Below are 22,226 nucleotides of genomic sequence, written 5' to 3' on the forward strand. Positions count from 1 at the left end.
TATTTAAAGAATTACAATAGAATGTAGATCTGTGAACCCAGCCACCTAGCATAGGAAACAGAATATTACCAGTTCTAGTGCTTCTCCCTGTATTCTGTATCTTGCTGCATCAGTTCAATATCTTGCTTTTGAGATTCATGCATCTTGATACATATAGCCAAGTTCATTTTATTGCTATGTAGTGTTCTATCATATGAATATAATGTCTCAAATATATGTATTCACTCTAGTATTGAGGGACATTTGGGAAATAACAACCATTTGCTATTACAAACTATACTACTATAAACATTCTTGCATGCATATACATTCATCTATTTGTGCAGATTCTCTAGGGCACACAGCCAGGACTAAAATTACTGAGTAATATGATAGTACCAATTTACACTCCCACTAGAAGTGCATAAGAGTTCTCATTCCTCAGCAACCCTGCCAACCCTTGGTATTGTCCAACTTCGTAATTTTTTGCTAATCCAATGATTGAGAAAAGGAATTGTGGTTTTCGTTTGCATTTCACTATCATTAATGATGATGAGTATCTGTTTATGGGCTATTCCTATTTAGTCGTATGTTAAATGCCTTGTTCAAGTCTTTTACTTGTTTTTTACAGTTTGTTGTGCAGGATATTTTTGGGCAATTTTATTGATTTACATGCACAATTTATAAATTCTGTATATCAATAATTTGTCAGATATATATATATATGTCTTGCAAATAATTTCTTCCAGTTTGGGGCATTTTTCTCCCATCTTACAAGTATCTTTTGATGGACAAAAATTATTAGTTTTAATAAACTCAAATTTATCAACCACAATATTCTGTTGGAATAAGCTGTATTAAATACAGTTGATTTTATTGATGTTTTTTCCAGCATATTTGCTAAATTATTATTATTATTTTTTATTTTTTTTTTTTTTGAGACGGAGTCTCGCTCTTTCACCCAGGCTGGAGTGCAGTGGCACGATCTCGGCTCACTGCAAGCTCCGCCACCCGGGTTCACGCCATTCTCCTGCCTCAGCCTCTCCGAGTAGCTGGGACTACAGGCGCCCGCCACCACGCCCGGCTAATTTTTTGTATTTTTAGTAGAGACGGGGTTTCACCGTGGTCTCGATCTCCTGACCTCGTGATCCGCCGGCCTCGACCTCCCAAAGTGCTGGGATTACAAGCGTGAGCCACCGTGCCCGGCCTAAATTATTATTAATTCTAATGATTTGTCTATAGATTATGCAAAGATTTCTACATAGACTATCATATTATCTACAAATAACAATGACTTTCTTCCTTTTTCTTGTGTTACCTGTGCTGGTAAGCACCTCCAGACAGTGTTGAATAGGGGCAATAAAAATGGACATCTGGCCAGGCGTGGTGGCTCACGCCTGTAATTCCAGCACTTTGGGAGGCCAAGGTGGGCAGATCACAAGGTCAAGAGATCAAGACCATCCTGGCCAACATAGTGAAACCCCGTCTCTACTAAAAATACAAAAATCAGCTGGGCGTGGTGGCACGTGCCTATAGTCCCAGCTACTCGGGAGGCTGAAGCAGGAGAATTGCTTGAACCCGGGAGGCAGAGGTTGCGGTGAGCGAAGATCGCGCCACTGCACTCCAGCCTGGGAAACCAAGCAAGACCCTGTCTCAAAAACAAAAATAAAAAAGATCATATGACTTTCCAATATTAATTAAATTATGGTTTTATACAGACAACATTAATTTATATTTGCTCTCATACTTACCAAACTTTTTCCCGCCGTTACTCTTTACAAATCAGATATTCCAGCTGGGATCATTTTCCTTCTGCATTATCTGCAATACTAATACAGATAATGTGTTAATAAATTCTCCCAGTTTTTGTCTGAAAATGACTTTATTTTATCCTCACTTCTGAAAGATAGTTTCAACAGGTGTGAAATTTTTATCAGCATATTATAGATCATATTCCATTGTGTTTTTTTGGCTTCTGTTTTGTTGCTGTGGTTAAGAAATTAGCTATCAGCATCGTCTTTCTGTAGATGATCTTTCTTTCTGGATGTTTAATATCTTCTCTGTCTATGGTGTGTGTGTGTATATATATCTATACACATACACCATATACATATATATGTATAAAATACACGTCATATATATACACACACCATATACTATATGTACATGTATATACATCATATATATACATGTATATATACATATGTGTATATATATACACATACGTATGGATACACACACACACACATCAGTATAGTTTTTATTTTCATTTTTTATCCTCCTAGGGATTCTTTGAGATTCTTGGATCTAAGGACAGGTATCTTTTTTGTTTTGTTATCTCCTTCTGGAACTCCAAACCATCTCAACTCCATCCTTCACAGTTTTTGTTTTATTTTATTTTATTATTTTTTTTTTAAGAAACCAGGTCTCACTCTGTTGCCCAGGCTGGAGTGCACTGGCACAATCATAGCTCACAGCAGTCTCAAACTCCTGGGCTCAAGCCATCCTCCCCACCTTAACCTCCTGAATAGCTGGGAATACAGGCATGCACCACCTTGACCAGCTAATTGTTTTTATGGAGATGGGGTCTGGCCGTGTTGCCGAGGCTGGTCTTGAACTCCTGAACTCAACTCGTCCTCCCACCTCAGCCTTCCAAGTAGCTGGGATTACAGGTGCAAGCCACCACCCCTGACGTTCATGTTTTTGGGTTTGTTTTTTTTTTTTTGAACTCTTATTTGGATTTTTTACATCTTACTCTCTCTGTGTTGCATTCCAGATAATTACTTTAGATTTATCTCATAGTTCATTGCTTCTGTTTTCTGCTGCATCTAACTTTAATGTATCCATTAAGATTTTAATTTCAGTTATTGTGCTCATATTCTTACACTTCTTACTGTATCACTTCTCTTCTGCTCCTAACTCCATCTTATATCACCAGGGGCGTTGTACACATGTGGGTGGATCCTTGCAGCCCATATGTTCAAATTCTACCCGTATATTCTATAAGCAACCACCCTGTGCCCATCCTTCAGGCCCGGGTTGAGTAGAGACAGCCTGGGAAGAAACCAATGTTGGTCTTGTCAGGAGGCTCAAGACCATCTGAGCAGGGAACTCCAGAGTCCTGTGTACCTGCAACATGATCTACAAGAGGCAGTACAAACTTCAGGCAGCCGCTATATCCCACTTAATGGTAAGGGGTACAGCCAGAGAAAGACTCCGGGATGCTCTAAAATTTGAGGCCCAAGGGAGGATCTCCACTGACCAAGTCTAAGGGTATTACCGGTGAAGGGAAAAATATAAAGGTCATGACATTGGGAGATCTGGATTTGATCTGGCTCCCCATTTTATAAGCTCACAGAGCCTCAGTCTCCTCATCTGTAAGATGGAGATGATGCTCAGCTTGCTCAGCTCAGAGTCATGATGAGGCTCACCATATTCACTTGTTCATTCAACAGAAATGTATTAAGTACCCCCTGTGTTCCAGGCACAAAATAGACACACACATATGCACATAAAATGCTGTCCTCACAGTGCTTCCATTCTAGGAGGGGAGAGTGACAAACAAAATAAAAAGAAGTACAGTCTACATGCTAGATAGTGATAGATGCTAATAAGAACAAATGAAGTATGGAAAGTGAAGCCGTTGGGGGAGTAAGAAGTTGTAGATAGGGAGGCTGGGGAGGGCTCACTGAGCAGTGATTTTTGAGTGAAGACTGAAGGAAAGGAAGGAGCTGGCCATGCTGCTGTGGGAGGGCAGGGGGAGTAGCCAAGACACTAGCAAAGGCTCAGAGTTAGGAGGGTGCTTATTGTGTTGGAGGAATAGCTGGGAGGCCAGTGTGGCTGGAGTGGTAAGAACCAGGGGGTGAGGAGCAAGAGGGGAGGCAAAGAAAGAATGGAGGGCAACACCACAGAGGGCCTTGCAGTTCATGGGCTCTTACTCGGAGTCAAATGAGAAGCCATGAAGGGGTGCAGTCTGAGCAGCAACATGATCTGTGTTTCCTCGGGTTCATTCTGGCTGCTGTACAGAGGACAGATTTAAGGAGGGGAAAGAAAGGCAGCAGGGAGAACAGCTGAGGGATGATTGCTGTAATTCAAGTGAGAGATAATGGCACTTGGAGCAGGTAGAGGCAGGCAATAGTGTGGTGTGAAGAGATCAATAATGGATATGCTTTGAAGGTAGAGGTGACAGATTTCTTCATAGGCACCATGTGGGGTGGAAGCAGGAAGAAGCAAGGTTTTGGGCCTGAGCATGGAAAGCATGGAGTTGCTGTTGATCGTGATAGAAAGGGCTAGAGAAGGAGCAGGTTGCTTTTGGACCTGTGAAGATTGATGTGCCTGCCAGGTATTTACATGGAGATGCTCAGTAAGCAGGTTGATTTCAGGTCTGGATTTAAGGGACGGAAGTCCAGGCTAGTGAAAGGAATTTGAGGGTCATCAGCCTAGAGGTGAAATGTAAAACCCTTAGAGTAGATGAGACTTCCCTAGGGCAGTGGTCCCCAACCTTTTTTGGCATCGGGGCAGGTTTCATGAAAAACAGTTTTTCCGTGGACAGGATGGAGAGGGTATGGGGGATGGTTTCAGGATGAAACTGTTCTGCCCTAGATCATCATGTATTAGCTAAGATTCTCACAGAGAGCACACAATCCAGATCCCTCGCATGCACAGTTCACAACAGGGTTTGTGCTGCTATGAGAATCTAATGCCACCACTGATCTGAGCTCGGGTGGTGATGGTTGCTCACCTCTTGCTGTGTGGCCCAGCACCGTGGGTTGGAGACCCCTGCCCTAGGGCATGAATATATCTACAAAAGAGAAGAAGCTGAAAGAGTGAGCTCTGAGCACTCCTGCATTTAGTGCTGGGGAAATGGGGAAGAACCAGCAAAAGAGGCTTTAGAGGAGTGGCCAAAAAGATCACAGGATATCTATGTGAGAGGTGAAGGATTCCCTATTTAATAAATGGTGCTGGGAAAACTGGCTAGCCATATGTAGAAAGCTGAAACCGGATCCCTTCCTTACACCTTATACAAAAATTAATTCAAGATGGATTAAAGACTTAAATGTTAGACCTAAAACCATGAAAACCCTAGAAGAAAACCTAGGCAATACCATTCAGGACATAGGCATAGGCAAGGACTTCATGTCTAAAACACCAAAAGCAATGGCAACAAAAGCCAAAATTGACAAACAGGATCTAATTAAACTAAAGAGCTTCTGCACAGCAAAAGAAACTACCATCAGAGTGAACAGGCAACCTACAGAATGGGAGAAAATTTTTGCAATCTACTCATCTGACAAGGGGCTAATATCCAGAATCTACAAAGAACTCAAACAAATTTACAAGAAAAAAACAAACAACCCCATCAAAAGGTAGGCGAAGGATATGAACAGAAACTTCTCAAAAGGAGACATTTATGCAGCCAAAGGACACATGAAAAAATGCTCATCATCACTGGCCATCAGAGAAATGCAAATCAAAACCACAATGAGATACCATCTCACACCAGTTAGAATGGCGATCATTAAAAAGTCAGGAAACAACACGTGCTAGAGAGGATGTGGAGAAATAAGAACGCTTTTACACTGTTGGTGGGACTGTAAACTAGTTCAACCATTGTGGAAGACAGTGTGGTGATTCCTCAAGGATCTAGAACTAGAAATACCATTTGACCCAGTCACCCCATTACTGGGTATATACCCAAAAGATTATAAATCATGCTGCCATAAAGACACATGCACACGTATGTTTATCGCAGCACTATTCACAATAGCAAAGACTTGGAACCAACCCAAATGTCCATCAGCGATAGACTGGATTAAGAAAATGTGGCACATATACACCATGGAATACTATGCAGCCATAAAAAAGGATGAGTTCATGTCCTTTGTAGGGATACGGATGAAGCTGGAAACCATCATTCTCAGCAAACTATCGCAAGGACAAAAAACCAAACACCGCATGTTCTCACTCATAGGTGGGAATTGAACAATGAGAACACTTGGACACAGGAAGGGGAACATCACACACCGGGGCCTGTTGTGGGGTGGGGGGGAGGGGGGAGGGATAGCATTAGGAGATATACCTAATGTAAATGGTGAGTTAATGGGTGCAGCACACCAACATGGCACATGTATACATATGTAACAAACCTGTACATTGTGCACATGTACCCTAGAACTTAAAGTATAATAATAATAAAAAAAGGATATCTATGTGAGAGGTGAAAATATTTTAAGGAGGAGAGGCGAGGCATCAGCTGGGTCGAAACAATGCAAAGGCATTTTACAAACTCTAAAATCAGTCAACATATACCAAGAACATACTAAGTTCCAGACACTGGTGATTGAATGAATGAATGAATGAGCAAGAATGGCCTCTGCCCTCCAGGAGCTCTCACTATTGTAGTGGAGGCAGGTTGTGTAATTCAAATGAGTAGGACTGTGCAAATGAGCTGGATAAATGCTATACCAGGTAGGAACCTGGCACAAAAGCACAATAGGAGGGAGTGAGCAGTGTTCCTTTGCCTCCTCTAGGCTATTACATACTCCTAGTTTTAACTTTCCCTTATGCTTTTTACCTCAAATCTGTATTTTCAGCCTCAACCCCTTCCGCTAGCTTTAGAACCATATCCAACTGCTGGACCTCCGTACCCAACTGTTCCACAGTGTGTACCTCACACACAATATATCTGAGATTGAGTTTATCTTTTCCTTTCTTCTCCCTCTCTTTCCTTAAGACAGTACCTTGCTAGATATTCAAGCACATGATAAAGATATGATTACAAAAACAATGTGGTCCTGCCTGGCATGGTGGCTCATACCTGTAATCCAAACAATTTGGGAGTCAGAGGCGGGAGGATCACTTGAACCCAGGAGTTCAAGACAAGCATGGGCAACATAATGAGACCCCATATCTACAAAAAACTTAAAATGTTGGCTGTGGTGTGTGCCTATAGTCCTAGCTACTTGGGAGGCTGAGGCAGGAGGATCACTTGAGCCTGGGAGTTCAACGCTGCAATAAGCCATGATTGCACCACTGCACTCCAACCTGGGTGACAGAGCGAGACCCAGTCTCTAAAAAAACAAAAGTGGCTCTAATATAAATATCCTAGAAACCCAGTAATATGTCTATGAATATGTAACTTCAATATCTATTTTTTATTTATTTATTTTTGAGACGGAGTATTGCCCTGTCACCCAGGTTGGAGTGCAGTGGCACAATCTCAGTTCACTGCAACCTCTACCTCCGGGTTCAAATGATTCTCCTGCCTCAGGCTCCCGAGTAGCTGGAATTACAGGCACCTGCCACCACGCCTGGCTAATTTTTGTATTTTTATTAAAGATGGGGTTTCACCACCTTGGCCAGGCTGGTCTCCTACTCCTGACCTCAAGTGATCCACCCACCTCAGCCTCCCAAAGTGCTGGGATTACAGGTGTGAGCCACCATGCCCGGCCTAGTAACTTTGATATCATAAAGTTGGCATTCGCCTGGCGCGGTGGCTCACGCTTGTAATCCCAGCACTTTGGGAGGCCGAGGCGGGCGGATCACGAGGTCAGGAGATCGAGACCACGGTGAAACCCCGTCTCTACTAAAAATACAAAAAATTAGCCGGGCGCGGTGGCGGGCGCCTGTAGTCCCAGCTACTCGGAGAGGCTGAGGCAGGAGAATGGTGTGAACCCAGGAGGCGGAGCTTGCAGTGAGCCGAGATTGCGCCACTGCACTCCAGCCTGGGCGACAGAGTGAGACAAAAAAAAAAAAAAAGGTGGCATTCGTCATTAGTCCTAGGACAACCAGTTAGGTATTTGGGAAATGGAAATCAATTTAGATCCTCACTTCATGCTTCATACCTTTTACCATCATAAACCCTAGATGGATTAAAGTTGGAAGTATAAAGATTTCATAAGCAAATATCAAATACTTGGATGGGCTATTTTAAGCAAAAGATGATGGACATACTTTCCCCTATCACCCCTAACTTCCTGAGCCTATATTCCCTCACAGGTGTCCCAGTACCCACAGTCACCTAAACCAGCATCCTAAATGTCATTCATTCCTCGTTTCTCCCCCTCACTCAGGCGGTCCACTAAGTCCTATTGGTGTTACCTCTTAGCATCTCTCTAATCTCCCCTCCTCCCCATTCCTCCCCATTCCTACTGCCGCTACTGCCTTCTCATTGCATCTTGCTGCTGTCACCTTTCAGTTTTGAAATAATCTGCTGACCAGCTTCCTTCCCTCCAAGATTGTCTTTGATACAGCCACCAGAGGGATCTACAACACACATCTCACCCTTCCTAAAATTTTTCAGCAACCTCCCCGGTGAAGTCCGAACTTTTGTGCAAGGCTTTCAGTGACCTAGAACCTGGGATTCTCTGAACCGCAGCTACTCTCTGCATCCCTTCCAGAGAATTCCCATGGGCTGGGCATGCATGCCTGCTGAGCAACTTGCTGCATCTCTCCTTGGCATGTTGTGAAGCAGCAGCATGAGGGCCCATCACATAGGGACCCATCACATCACTCTCCAGCTCATCCTCCCTTGCCTCACTCACGCTCCCTGCCCTGGGCCTGTATCCACCATCCACTTATCCACTAGACACAGTGCCCAGGACCCACAATACTTTTGAGGACCTAGGAAAATGTTTTAGTATTTATATGAAAATCAGAAAAAAACGTGAATATATAATAGTGAATCCAGACTAGATTATATTCCTCTTTATACCAATACAGTCATAAAGTATATTACTGCATATATTTTAAAATAATGTGTGTGTGTGTGTGTGTGTGTGTGTGTGTGTGTATATTTTTTTTTTTTTTGAGACAAGGGTTTCGCTTTTGTTGCCCAGGCTGGAGTACAATGGCTCAATCTCGGCTCACCACAACCTCCACCTCCCGGGTTCAAGTGATTCTCCTGCCTCAGCCTCCTGAGTAGCTGGGATTACAGGCATGCGCCACCATGACTGGCTAATTTTGTATTTTTAGTAGAGACAGGGTTTATCCATGTTGGTCAGGCTGGTCTCGACCTCCCAACTTCAGGTGATCCGCCCACCTCGGCCTCGCAGAGTGTTGGGATTACAGGCATGAGCCACCGCGCGTGGCCTATAAATATATTTTTAAACACTTTTTAATGAAGGAGGGGGCCATGAAATCAAAAGTACCTAGAGCCCTCGAAAACCATAATGTGACCCTGATTGCATTTCCCAAATAAAGCATTTGCACTTTCCTCTCTGCCTGAGGCTCTGTGTTCTACAGGAGCACAGCCTTCATTTTCATTCTTATTACTTCATGGTTGCAAGATGAGTGCTCTATCTCCAGATATCACCTCTAGATTTCAGGGAAAAGACGATAGAAGGCATCTGTCTGGTTTTCAGGGAAGCACCAGCTTTATCATAAAGCCACTCCAGAAGACTTCTGCCTCCATCTCACGGCCAGAATGTCACACACATCAGCTAACCGCAAGGGAGGCTGAGGAATCCAGTAGTTGGCATCCCAACCTCTGGAGTAGAGGAGGAGTGATGAGCTAACCACTCAGGGAATAAAGGCCTCTACCGTCTGACCCTATTCCACCTCTTTAGGCCCATCTTTGGTCACCCCATCTCACATGAAATGCTCCAGCAACACCCACTGCTTGCAGTTCTCGCACTATGCTGTACCCTTCGTCACATCCACCCCGTGGCTCAAGCTCTTCCTGCCATCTGCCACCCAGCCCCCATCTCACCTCACCCCCACCCTCCTTCAGGAAGGTTTCCCTGACTTCTCCTCCCACTGCATCCTCTGAGGTGCCTGCCCTAGTCATTTTCTTTTGGGGACAGAGTCTTGCTCTGTCTCCCAGGCTGGAGTGCAGTGGCATGATCTCAGATCACTGCAATCTCCGCCTCCCAGGTTCAAGTGATTCCCCTGCCTCAGCCTCCCGAGTTAGCTGGGATTACAGGTGCCTGCCACCACACCTGGCTAATTTTTTAATTTTTAGTAGAGACGGGGTTTCACCATGTTGGCCAGGCTGGTCTCGAACTCCCCATCTCAAGTCATCTGCCCGCCTCGGCCCCCTGAAGTGCCAGGATTACAGGCATGAGCCACCATGCCTGGCCCCTAGTTATTTTCATAATACTGAAACACAGCTATGCCAAGGCCGCCTTTCTTCTTTATGTCCACCACTGTCCACTCCAGTGTCCACTACTGTGCCTGGTTCCTGTTGAATCCTGGTGAAAGTGTGATCTACCTTGATGATTTCCTTTTTCCTCTGTTTGCAGGCTCAGACAAGAGTCAGGGCATGTTGGCCTTGTCCATCAGTCCCAATCGGCGGTACCTCGCTATCTCTGAGACTGTGCAAGAGAAACCTGCCATCACCATTTATGAATTGTCATCCATCCCTTGCCGGAAGCGCAAAGTTCTTAATAATTTTGACTTCCAAGTTCAGAAATTTATTAGCATGGCTTTTTCTCCAGACTCCAAATACCTATTGGCTCAGACATCACCTCCAGAGTCAAATCTTGTCTACTGGCTGTGGGAAAAACAGAAAGTAATGGCCATTGTTACAATCGACACTCAGAACAACCCTGTCTACCAGGTACCTAGTAGTGTGACAAGTATCGTGAAAATGATAAAAAATAGAACTATTTTTTATTGAATGTTTTCTATGTACCATAGTTCTAATTTCCTCCATGCATTTTAAAATTTATTCTTACAACAACCATATAAGGTATGCACAATCATTATCCCCATTTTACAGATGAGAGAACTGAGGCTCCAAGAGGTTGAGTGACTCACTCAAGATCACAGAGGTAGTGAATAGCAGAGCCGGGAGTTCCCCAACTCCAGCTCCTGTCTTCTTTACTCTGGCGCAGAACTGCTTTCTGGTCACAGGTTTGGCCCAGAAGTGGATTAATAAAACTTGCTTTCTCTCCCTGGTCCTAGGCTCTTTTTCCAGCAGCATTGCCGGGCAGTAGGAAGATTTCCGAAATGTGATGTAACATGGTAGGTCTTTAGGAAGCTGTTGCTGAAGTTGCAGTTATGTGAGGAGCGGAACCTTCTATTGTGTCTTGAGGGCAAAAGGAAGAAGACCCCTCAGGAACCTGATTGATGGCTTAGGCAGGGGGTCCCAAGGAGGTTTGATCTTGGTTCACTCACCCTAGTCTAGGATCTAGCACTCAATTCCACAAGTTCAACGACTCAGTTCTGTTCATGTTCAGGGATTCTAGCTAATCAGTGTCTCTGGCATAGACACAATTATTCAACTCACAAGATACTGATGTGTAAACCAGCATATCACAACCAGAATGCTCACATCATTTATCCAGTGTATTCCCTTCCTAGTAATAGAGGAGTTGAGAGGTGAAATTATAATAGTAATCAGAAAGCTGCTGGGTGATTATTCCAGAATCAGACCAAAGGCAGGTAGAACCAGAAGGGTATTTCAACCAGGCCACAGTGAGGCCTGATGAAGCACCTCCTGCTCTGACTAAGTAGATTCAGCAACCATTTATTGGATGCCCATGATGAATCCAGCACTGGGAAAACAGATGAAAAAGCCACAGCCCCTCAAGTTGCTCACTATCTAGTCAGGACAGCAGGTTGACTGCCTATTACTGTACAGGTAGTCCCCAACTTACTATGGTTTAACTTAAAATTTTCATCTTTACAATGGTACAAGAGTGATATGCACTCAGGAGAAAGAGACCAAGTGATACGCTTTCATGATGCAGGGCAGCAGCTGCAGCCACAGCCCCCAGTCAGCCGCTCAATCACGAGGGTAACAACCAAGATACTCTACACTGTGGTGCTGTGTGGCCACATGGCTTTGCCCATTTTCAACTTATGGTGTTTTCAACTTATGATGGGTTTATCAGGACATGATCCCATTGTAAGTAGAGGAGCAGGTGTACATTGGGATAAGAGCTGTGGTTGAAGGATGTTCAGTTGGTAGGAGACCACATAGCATCCCCTGACATGTGGTTTCTTTCCTCCTGGACAGGGCTATGTAAACCTATCAGACCCTCTTTTTCTGTGTTTCCAGCTGAGCTTTATTCTATTTTGTTGGCACCGGGTGTGGCTGTTGTCATAAGCTGCTCATTCTGCTCTTTGGCCTTTGTAGATTTCCTAGTGTGACTCCTAGTTTGACTCATATCCCTATAAATATAATGGATTATAGATGTGTGCCCTTATCAAATGCAGCATAAAATTACATGATTTTGTGATGTTTAGGAGATATTCTGAGCAGCCTGAAATAAATATTAATTTGTAAAATGGGAAATAATTCCATCAAGAATAGTTTCATAAATTTTTTCTTCAATTCTCTCACATTTTACAGGTGAGCTTCAGTCCGCAGGATAACACTCAGGTGTGTGTCACTGGAAATGGGATGTTTAAGCTTCTCCGTTTTGCTGAGGGAACCCTGAAGCAAACCAACTTTCACAGGGGAGAACCCCAAAACTATCTAGCCCACACCTGGGTGGCTGATGACCAGATTGTCGTTGGCACTGACACAGGCAAACTCTTCCTCTTTGAATCTGGAGATCAGCGTTGGGAGACCAGCATAATGGTCAAGGAACCTACCGATGGCTCAAAGAGCCTGGATGTCATCCAGGAATCAGAGAGGTAATGGTGCTTCCTGGGCTGGTGCTCCCACATTCATTGTACTAACAGCATTATACAGAAGACAGCACTCTTTAGAAAACACTCATAACCCCTCTACCGTAAGAGTCAACTATGCCCATTTTCCCCCTTCCTCTCTAGTTTTCATCTATATTTAAGCACAAATTTAACAGTTATAACCATAGGCTAGATACAATTCTTTTTATTTTTTATACCTAACCTCATTTTATAAACATTATAGTATTACTGGTCTTCAAAACTATAGTTTTTAGAAAATATATTTTCCAGTGGCTAATTTAATGAATGGAATCATGTACACCAAGCCCTTGTAGTATACAAAAGGCATCTCTTGCTAGATGCTGGGGACACAAGTCCTCAAGGAACTTATAATTCAGCAGGAGGAGACAGACCAACAAGTGCAAGGAAATGTTTTAGGTAAATCTGACAGAGGATAGGGGTAAAGTGCAATCTCAGGAAAGAGTGGTTATTGACCATTGTAATAGAGATGCCACGTTACCTCCATGACAACCAGTAAAAATCTTATCTCCTGTGTATTGGAATGTACCGTTATATGCACCAGACACTGCTTTAAACATTTTATAAATATTCCCATTTGATTCTTACCCTATATAGTTCATACTATTATCGTGTCCATTTTGTAGACAAGGAAACTGAGGATCAAAGAGGTAAGTGGCCTACCCAAGATCATTGTGCTTATAAGTGGCAGGCTCAGGATTCAAACCCAGATCTCTCTGACGCCAGAGCCTGGGCCCTCAACCCCAATGACATCCTGTAGATTCTTCTTCCTCAGTAACCTTCAATCCACCCATTTCACTACCATCTCCCCATGCCAATGCCATATCCTCTTTTTTGTTGTTGTTGTTGTGATTATGTAGGAGCTTCCTAAAAAGTCCCCATAACCTTCTCCAGGAGCTGTGTTCACAGTCCTTCAGCTCTGGGGTCCAGGCCTCCCAGAACAAAGCCCAGACTCCTTGGCTTGGCCCAAGCGTATCTGTGGCTCTCTTCCTCTACAACTCTCACCTGTGTCTACTCCACACGCCCCAAGCACTCTCTTGCTTCTAGGCTTGACCGTGTGCAGATTGTGTACAGTTCCCAAGCCAAAGGGTAGTATTTGGCTGTGGAAAAGGGGATCATTGGGTGGTTCCTGTCACACCCAGTGACAGCCTTCTTTCTCCTCCCCAGCAGAATTCATCTCCTCGGGCCAGGCGCAGTGGCTCACGCTTGTAATCCCAGCACTTTGGGAGGCCAAGGCGGGCGGATCACGAGGTCAGGAGATCGAGACCACGATGAAACCCCGTCTCTACTAAAAATACAAAAAATTAGCCGGGTGTGGTGGCGGGCGCCTGTAGTCCCAGCTACTCGGAGAGGCTGAGGCAGGAGAATGGCGTGAACCCGGGAGGCGGAGCTTGCAGTGAGCCGAGATCGCGCCACTGCACTCCAGCCTGGGCGACAGAGCGAGACTCCGTCTCAAAAAAAAAAAAAAAAAGAATTCATCTCAAGATTGTCTCTGTAAATTGTGTATGCTGTTTTTTTGTTTCCAGCCTGATTGAATTTCCGCCAGTCAGTTCTCCACTCCCTTCCTATGAACAGATGGTGGCGGCCAGTAGCCACAGCCAGATGTCCATGCCCCAGGTGTTTGCCATTGCAGCCTATTCAAAGGGATTTGCCTGTTCTGCTGGGCCAGGGAGAGTTCTGCTGTTTGAGAAGATGGAAGAAAAGGATTTTTACCGTGAGAGCAGAGAAATCAGGGTAAGGAGGGAAGAAAAAAAAGAAGCAAAACGGGGGTCCTATTGGCATTTGTTCCCCAGCAGCAGTTCTCTGAGAAGGCATCTGATGGGGAAGGATAGAGCAGGATTGCTGAGCAGAAATGGTGGCTCGAGATGTCTGTCCTGAGAGAGGTTTTAGGATGAGGTGAACAGAATTGGAGTTTAAAAATAGGAAAATCGACCAGCATATTGGCTTATGCCTGTAATCCCAGCACTTTGGGAGGCCAAGGTGGGTGGGTCTCTTGAACTCAGGAGTTCTAGACCAGCCTGGGCAACATGGTGAAACCCCATCTCTACAAAAAATTAAAAAAAAAAAAAATGCAGTCAGGAGTTTGAGACCAGCCTGGCCAACATGGTGAAACCCCGTCTGTACTAAAAATACAAACATTAGCCAGGCGTGGCTGTGTGTGCCTGTAGTCCCAGCTACTTGAGAGGCTGAGGCAGGAGAATAGCTTGAACCCAGAAAGCAGAGGTTGCAGTGACCCAAGATCGCTCCACTGCACTCCAGCCTGGGCGACAGATTGAGACTCTGTCTCAAAAAAAGAAAAAAAAAAAATGCAAAATACAAAAAGTAGCCAGGTATGGTGGCACACGTCTGTAATCCCAGCTAGAATTGCTTGAACCCGGGCAGCAGAGGTTGTAGAAAGCCAAGATCACACCACTGCACTCCAGCCTGGGTGACAGAGCAAGACTCTGTCTCAAAAAAAAAAAATTAGCCAGGTGTGGTGGTGTGCACCTGTAGTCCCAGTTACTTGGGAGGCTGAGGTGAGAGGATGGCTTGAGCCTGGCAGGTGGAAGTTGCATTGAGCCAAGATCATGCCACTGTATTCCAGTCTGGGTGACAGAGCCAGACCCTCTCTCAAAAAAACAAAGAATAGGAGGATCCCAGGAAGCAGCCTGGTCTGGGAGTCTGTAAGCTAAAGTTATCCAAGAAAACTGTGAAAGCCTAGGCCGGGCACAGTGGCTCACACCTGTAATCCCAGCACTTTGGAAGGCTGAGGTGGGCGGATCACGAGGTCAGGAGATCCAGACCATCCTGGCTAACACGGTGAAACCCCATCTCTACTAAAAATACAAAAAATTAGCCGAGCACAGTGGTGGGTGCCCGTTGTCCCAGCTACTCGGGAGGCTGAGGCAGGAGAATGGCGTGAACCCGGGAGGCGGAGCTTGCAGTGAGCCGAGATTGCACCACTGCACTCTGGCCTGGGCGAAAGAACGAGACTCCGTCTCAAAAAAAAAAAAAAAAGAAAACTCTAAAAGCCTAAGGCCACACTGACAATGTGGGGACATTACTGATAGCTGTTTTGCATCTTGGGCAGATTCCTGTGGACCCTCAGAGCAATGATCCAAGTCAGTCCGACAAACAGGACATTCTCTGCCTGTGCTTCAGCCCCTCAGAGGAAACTCTGGTTGCCAGCACCAGTAAGAACCAACTCTACAGCATCACCATGTCCCTGACAGAGATCAGCAAGGTGAGTCTTTCCAGCAATGGTCCTTCCAGACCAGGGCCCATGTGCCTGGCTGGGGGACTAGTCACCATGTGGGCAAATTTTAATCCAAATAAGTTAGCATAAACTCATGCATCCCCTTCATACGGAGCAAAACAAAATTCTAATTTTTTTTTTTTTTTTTTTTGAGACAGAGTCTCACTCTGTTGCCCAGGCTGGAGTGCAGTGGCACGATCTCGGCTTACTGCAAACTCCGCCTCCCGGGTTCACGCCATTCTCCTGCCTCAGCCTCTTGAGTAGCTGGGACTACAGGTGCCCGCCACCACGCCCGGCTATTTTTTTGTATTTTTAGTAGAGACAGGGTTTCACTGTGTTAGCCAGGATGGTCTGGATCTCCTGACCTCGCGATCCGCCCGCCTCAGCCTCCCAAAGTGCTGGGATTACAGGCGTGAGCCACCGCGCCTGGCCCAAAATTCTAATTTTAAGATGTTCACATAGAAGCATGCTGATAGACTCAATGGGACTGTGATTGCTACAGTAATTTTGGAGGACAGACATATTGGCATTGTCTATCAAATTTAAATCCCACATATCCTTTTACCCAGAAATTACATTTTAAGGCATTTAATCTATTGCTATATTTGCTCATGTACACAAATATACATATATAAAAATGTTTCTTTTTCCTTTTTACTGTTTTGGAATAACAAAGAAAGCTAGTATAAATACATTGCAGACATTACAACAAAAAAGCACTATTAAAGATAGAGATCATATTGTACTTAAAATGGCTCAGTACCAATAAGATATTACAATTTTAAGTCTGCATGTACCTAATACCATAGATTCAAAATATATAAAGCAAAACTGGACAGAACAACAAGGAAAATAGACCATCTACAATCATAGTAGAATATTTAACATATCTTTCTCAGTAATGGTCCTTTTTTTTAATAACAACTTAATTGAGTTATGATTCACATACCAATTGCCTATTCGAAGTATACAATTCAGTGGTTTTTAGTATATTCAAAGAGTTGTGCAACCATTTATCATAGACAGCCTTAGGACATTTTTATCACCCCCCAAAAAAACAGCCCATACCCTTTAGCTATTATTATTCCTCCATCCTCCCAATCATCACCCCTCCCCACCCCAGCCCTAGGCCACTACTTACCTACTTCATGTCTCTATATATAGATTTGCCTATTCTGGACATTTCATACAAATGGAATCATAAAACATGTGGACTTTTATGACTGGCTTCTTTGACTTAGCATAATGGGTTTTGTTGTTGTTTTGAGACAGGGTCTTGCTCTGTCACCCAGGTGGGAGTGCAGTGGTGTAATCATGGCTCACTGCAGCCTTGACCTCCTGGGTTCAAGCAGTCTTCCCACCTCAGCCTCCCAAGTAGTTAGGACTACAGGTGCACGCCACCACACCCAGCTAGCTTTTGTATTTTTTACTAGAGACAGGGTTTTGCCATGTTTCCCAGGCTGGTCTTGAGCTCCTGAGCTCAAGCAGTCCACCTGCCTCGTCCTCCCAAAGTGTTGGGATTACAAACTTGAGCCACCACGTCTGGCCAGCATGTTTTCAATGTTCATCCATGTTGTAGCATGTATCAGTACTTCATTCCTTTTTTATGGCCAAATAATATTTAATTATATGGATATACTATATTTTATTCACCAAATTTGTATATTTGGGTTGTTTCTACCTTTTGGCTTTTATGAATAATGCAACTAGTTTTTATGTGGATGGGTTTTCATTTCTCTTCCTAGAAGTGGAATTGCTGAGTCATATGGTAACTTCATGTTCAATTATTTGAGGAGCTGCCATACTGTTTTCCAAGTGGCTGGACCATTTTATATTCCCATAAGCAGTATATGAGCATTCTGATTTCTCTATATTCTTGTCAAAACTTGTTATTATCTTTTTTATTATAGCCATCTTAGTGGGTAAGAAGTGGTATCTCATTGTGGTTTTGATTTGCATTTACATGGTGATTGATGATGAACATCTTTTCAAGAATTTGTATTTCTTCTTTGAAGAAATGTCTATTCAGATTTTTTGCCCATTTAAAAAATTGAGTCATATGTCTTTTTATTATTGAGTTGTAACAGTTATTTATAATTCTAGATATGTCTTTTATCAGATATGTGATTTGCAAATACTATGTCCCATTCTGTGGGTTGTCTTTTCACTTTTTTAATGTTGTCTTTTGATGAACAGTTTTCAATTTTGATGAAATTGAATTTATCTATTTTCCTTTTGTTCGTTGTGCTTTTCGTGTTATATTTAAGAAGCCAATGCCTGAGGCCATGAAGATTTACCTCTGCATTTCTTCTAAGAGTTTCATAGTGCTAGCTCTTACATCTAAGTCTTTAATCCATTTTGAATTCATTTGTGTATATGGGATGGTATAGGGGTCCAACTTCATTCTTTGGCATGTAGATATCCAGTCGTCACAGCACCATTTGTTGAAAAGGCTAGTCTTTCTCCATTGAGTAGTCTTGGCATCTTGTTGGAAATCCATTGACACATGGGTTTGTTTCAGGACTTCCAATTCTGTTCCATTGATCTGTCTATCTTTATGCCAGTACCACACTGTCTTGATTACTGCTGCTTTGTAGCAAGCTTTAAAATTGGGAATTGTGAATCTTGCAACTTTAGTCTACTTTATCAGATTGTTTTGGGTAGTCTGTGTCCCTTGCAATTCCATATGGATTTTACAGTCAGCTTTTCAATTTCTGCAAGAAGCCATCTGGGATCCTCATAGGGATTGCACTGAATTTATAGATCAATGTGGGGACTGTCGCCATCTTAACAATATTAAGCCTTCCAATTCTTGAGCATGAGATATTTTCCATTTATTTAGATTGTCTTTAATTTGTTTCAAGAATGTTTTCTAGTTTTCAGAGTATAACTTTTACACTTCTTTTATTAAATATATTCTGAAAAATTTGCTTCTTTTTGATGCTATTGTAAATTGAATTATTTTCCTAATTTCATTTTTGGATTGTTCATTCTAAGTGTATAGAAATACGGCCGGGCGCGGTGGCTCACGCCTGTAATCCCAGCACTTTGGGAGGCCGAGGCGGGCGGATCACGAGGTCAGGAGATCGAGACCATCCTGGCCAACATGGTGAAACCCCATCTCTACTAAAAATACAAAAAATTAGCCGGGCGTGGTGGCGGGCGCCTGTAGTCCCAGCTACTCGGGAGGCTGAGGCAGGAGAATGGCGTGAACCCGGGAGGCGGAGCTTGCAGTGAGCCGAGATCGCGCCACTGCACTCCAGCCTGGGCGACAGAGCGAGACTCTGTCTCAAAAAAAAAATAAAAAAAGAAATACAATTAATTTTCGCATACTGATCTTGTCTCCTGCAACCTTGCCAAACTCATTTATTAGTTCCAATAGTTTTTGTATTAGGTTATTCTGGCGTTGCTATAAACGAATACCTGAGACTGAGTAATTTACAAAGAAAGGAAGTTTAATTGGCTCATGGTTCTGCAGGGTGTACAGGAAGCATGGTGTTGGCATCTGCTTCTGGTAAGGGTTCAGGAAGCTTACAATCATGGTGGAAGATGAAGGGGTAGTAGGCACATCACATGGTGAGAGCAGGAGCAAGAGAGGGAAGTGAGAGATGCCACACACTGTTAAACAACCAGATCTCTCATGAACTCACTCATCACCAAGGGGATGTCACTAAACCATTCATAAGGGATATGCCCTCAATGATCCAAGCACCTCCCACCAGGTCCCACCTTCAACACTGGGGATTACATTTCAACATGAGATTTGGAGGAGACAAATATCCAAATTTTATCAGTGTTTTTAGTGAATTCCTTAGGATTTTCTATATATAAGATCATGATATCTGCAATAGAGGTAGTTTTAGTCTTCCTTTCCAATCTGTGAATACCTGCTACTTATTTTCCTTGCCTAGTTGCCATGGCTAGAACCTCTAGTATCATGTCAAATATCAGTGATGAGAGCAGATCCTTGTCTTGTTCCTAATCTTAGGGAGAAAGCATCCAGTCCTTTTTTTTTTTCTTTTTTGAGGCGGAGTCTCGCTCTGTCACCCGGCTGGAGTGCAGTGGCACAATCTCGGCTCACTGTAAGCTCTGCCTCCCGGGTTCACACCATTGTCCTGCCTCAGCCTCCCGGGTAGCTGGAGCTACAGGCACCCGCCACCACACCTGGCTAATTTTTTGTATTTTTAATAGAGACAGGGTTTCACTGTGTTAGCCAGGATGGTCTCGATCTCCTGATCTCGTGATCCACCCGCCTTGGCCTCCCAAAGTGCTGGGATTACAGGCGTGAGCCACCGCGCCCGGCTGCATCCAGTCTTTGATGATTAAGTTTGATGTTGTCTGTAGGTTTTTGTTTATCAGGCTGAGAAAGTTCCCTTCTATTCCTAGTCTGTTGAATGTTTTTATCATGAACGGCTGTTGGATTTTGTCAATTTTTTTTTTCTGTGTCTATTGAAATGATTGTGTGAGTTTTTGTTTTTACTTTAATAATATAGTATGTTATACTAAGTGATTTTCAGATGTTAAACCACCCTTGCATTCCTGGGATAAAATCCACTTGGCCATAGTATATAATCATTTTCATGTTAGTATATTCAATTTACTAGTATTTTGTTGAGGATTTTTGTATCTATATTTATAAGAAATAGTGATCTGTAGTTTTCTTGTGATGTCTTTGACTGCTTTTGCATCAGGGCCTCATAGAATTAGTTGGGAAATGTTCCAGCCTCTTCTAATTTTTTGAAGTGTTTGTGAAGAATTGGTATTAATTTTTCTTTAAGTGTTTGGTAGAATTCACCAGTGAAGTCATCTGGGCCTGGGCTTTTCCTTGTGGAAACTTTCTTTTTCTAATTAATCTCTTTACCTATTTTCATCTATTTAGATTGTCTATTTCTTCTTGAGCCAGTTTCAGTTTTTGTGTCATTCTTGGAATTTGTCTATTTGTCTAATTTAGTGACATACAATTGTTCATAGTATTCCTTTATGATCCTTTTTATTTCTGTAAGCTTAATAGTAATATTCACTCTTTTGGCCAGGCACAGTGGCCCACGCCTGTAATCCCAGCACTTTGGGAGGCTGAGGCGGGCAGATCACAAGGTCAGGAGATCGAGACCATCCTGGCTAACATGGTGAAACCTCGTCTCTACTAAAAATACAAAAAATTAGCCAGGTGTGGTGGCGGGCACCTGTGGTCCCAGCTACTTGGGAGGCTGAGACAGGAGAATGGCATGAACCCGGGAGGCGGGGCTTGCAGTGAGCCAAGATCATGCCACTGCACTCCAGCCTGGGTGACAGAGCAAGACTCTGTCTCAAAAAAAAAAAAAAAAGTAATATTCCCTCTTTCATTTCTGAGTATATTAATATGATTTTCCTCCCCCCCCCCTTTTTTTGGTCTCTAAATTTAAAGAATCAGCTTTCGGTTTCATTGATTTTTCTCTATTGCTTTGCTATTCTCTATTTCATTAATGTTCACTCTAATCTTTACTGTTTCCTTCCTTTGGCTTGCTTTAGGTTTAGGTTGCTCTTTTTTTTTTCCAGTGTCTTAAGGTAGATTAGGTTATTTATTTAAGATCTTTCTTTTTTGAAAATGTAGGTATTTGCAGCCAGAAAAAAAATTCCTCAATATTGCTTACCATAAATTTTGCTATGTTATGTCTTTATTTTCATTCATCTCAAATATTTTGGAATTTCTCTTTTGATTTCTTTTTTACCCATTGGTTTTAGGAGTGTGTTGTTAAATTTCTATTTATTTGTGAGTTTTCCAGTTTCTTTCTGTTGTTATTAATTATTAATTTAATCCCACTGTGCTTAGAGAATATATTTTGTATTATTTCTATTCTTTTAAATTTATTAAGGTTTGTTTTTGGCCTGGCATATAATCTATTCTGGAGACTGCTCTATATGCACTTGAGAAGAATGTATATTCTGTTATTATTGAGTTGGATGTTCTATACATGTCTGTTAGGTCTGGCTGGTTTTTAGTGTTGTTCGAATCTTCTGTTTCTCGTTATCTTCTGCCTACTTGTCTTGATTTTTTTGAAAGTGGTGTATTGCATGGCCAGGTGTGGTGGCTCATGCCTGTAATTCCAGCACTTTGGGAGGCCGAGGTGGGTGGATCACCTGAGGTCAGCAGTTCGTGACCAGCGTGACCAACATGGAGAAACCCTGTCTCTACTAAAAAAAATACAAAATTAGTCGGGCGTGGTGGTGTATGCCCGTAATCCCAGCTACTCGGGAGGCTGAGGCAGGAGAATTGCTGGAACCCAGGAGGCGGAGGTTGCAGTGAGCTGAGACTGTGCCATTGCACTCCAGCCTGGGCAACGAGAGTGAAACTCCGTCTCAAAAAAAAAAAAAAAGCTGGGTGTGGTGGCTCACACCTGTAATCCCAGCACTTTGG

The 22,226-nt window shown here is 43.2% G+C and overlaps 1 protein-coding gene across 6 annotated transcripts in view; it reads left to right on the forward strand.

Moving 5' to 3' along the window:
* Window positions 1–22,226, forward strand: part of CFAP57 (cilia and flagella associated protein 57) — an 88,114-nt gene that overhangs the window by 1,088 nt on the left and 64,800 nt on the right. For all 6 annotated transcript variants that reach the window (XM_058442846.1, XM_032160511.3, XM_058442844.1 and 3 more), the window contains 4 exons: window positions 10,221–10,537; window positions 12,278–12,564; window positions 14,124–14,331; window positions 15,668–15,820. In XM_058442846.1, coding sequence (XP_058298829.1) covers window positions 10,221–10,537; window positions 12,278–12,564; window positions 14,124–14,331; window positions 15,668–15,820 — 965 coding nt within the window. The remainder of the gene's footprint in view (window positions 1–10,220; window positions 10,538–12,277; window positions 12,565–14,123; window positions 14,332–15,667; window positions 15,821–22,226) is intronic.

Source organism: Hylobates moloch, unplaced genomic scaffold, assembly GCF_009828535.3.
Source record: "Hylobates moloch isolate HMO894 unplaced genomic scaffold, HMol_V3 SCAFFOLD_8, whole genome shotgun sequence".
NCBI lineage: Eukaryota > Metazoa > Chordata > Mammalia > Primates > Hylobatidae > Hylobates > Hylobates moloch.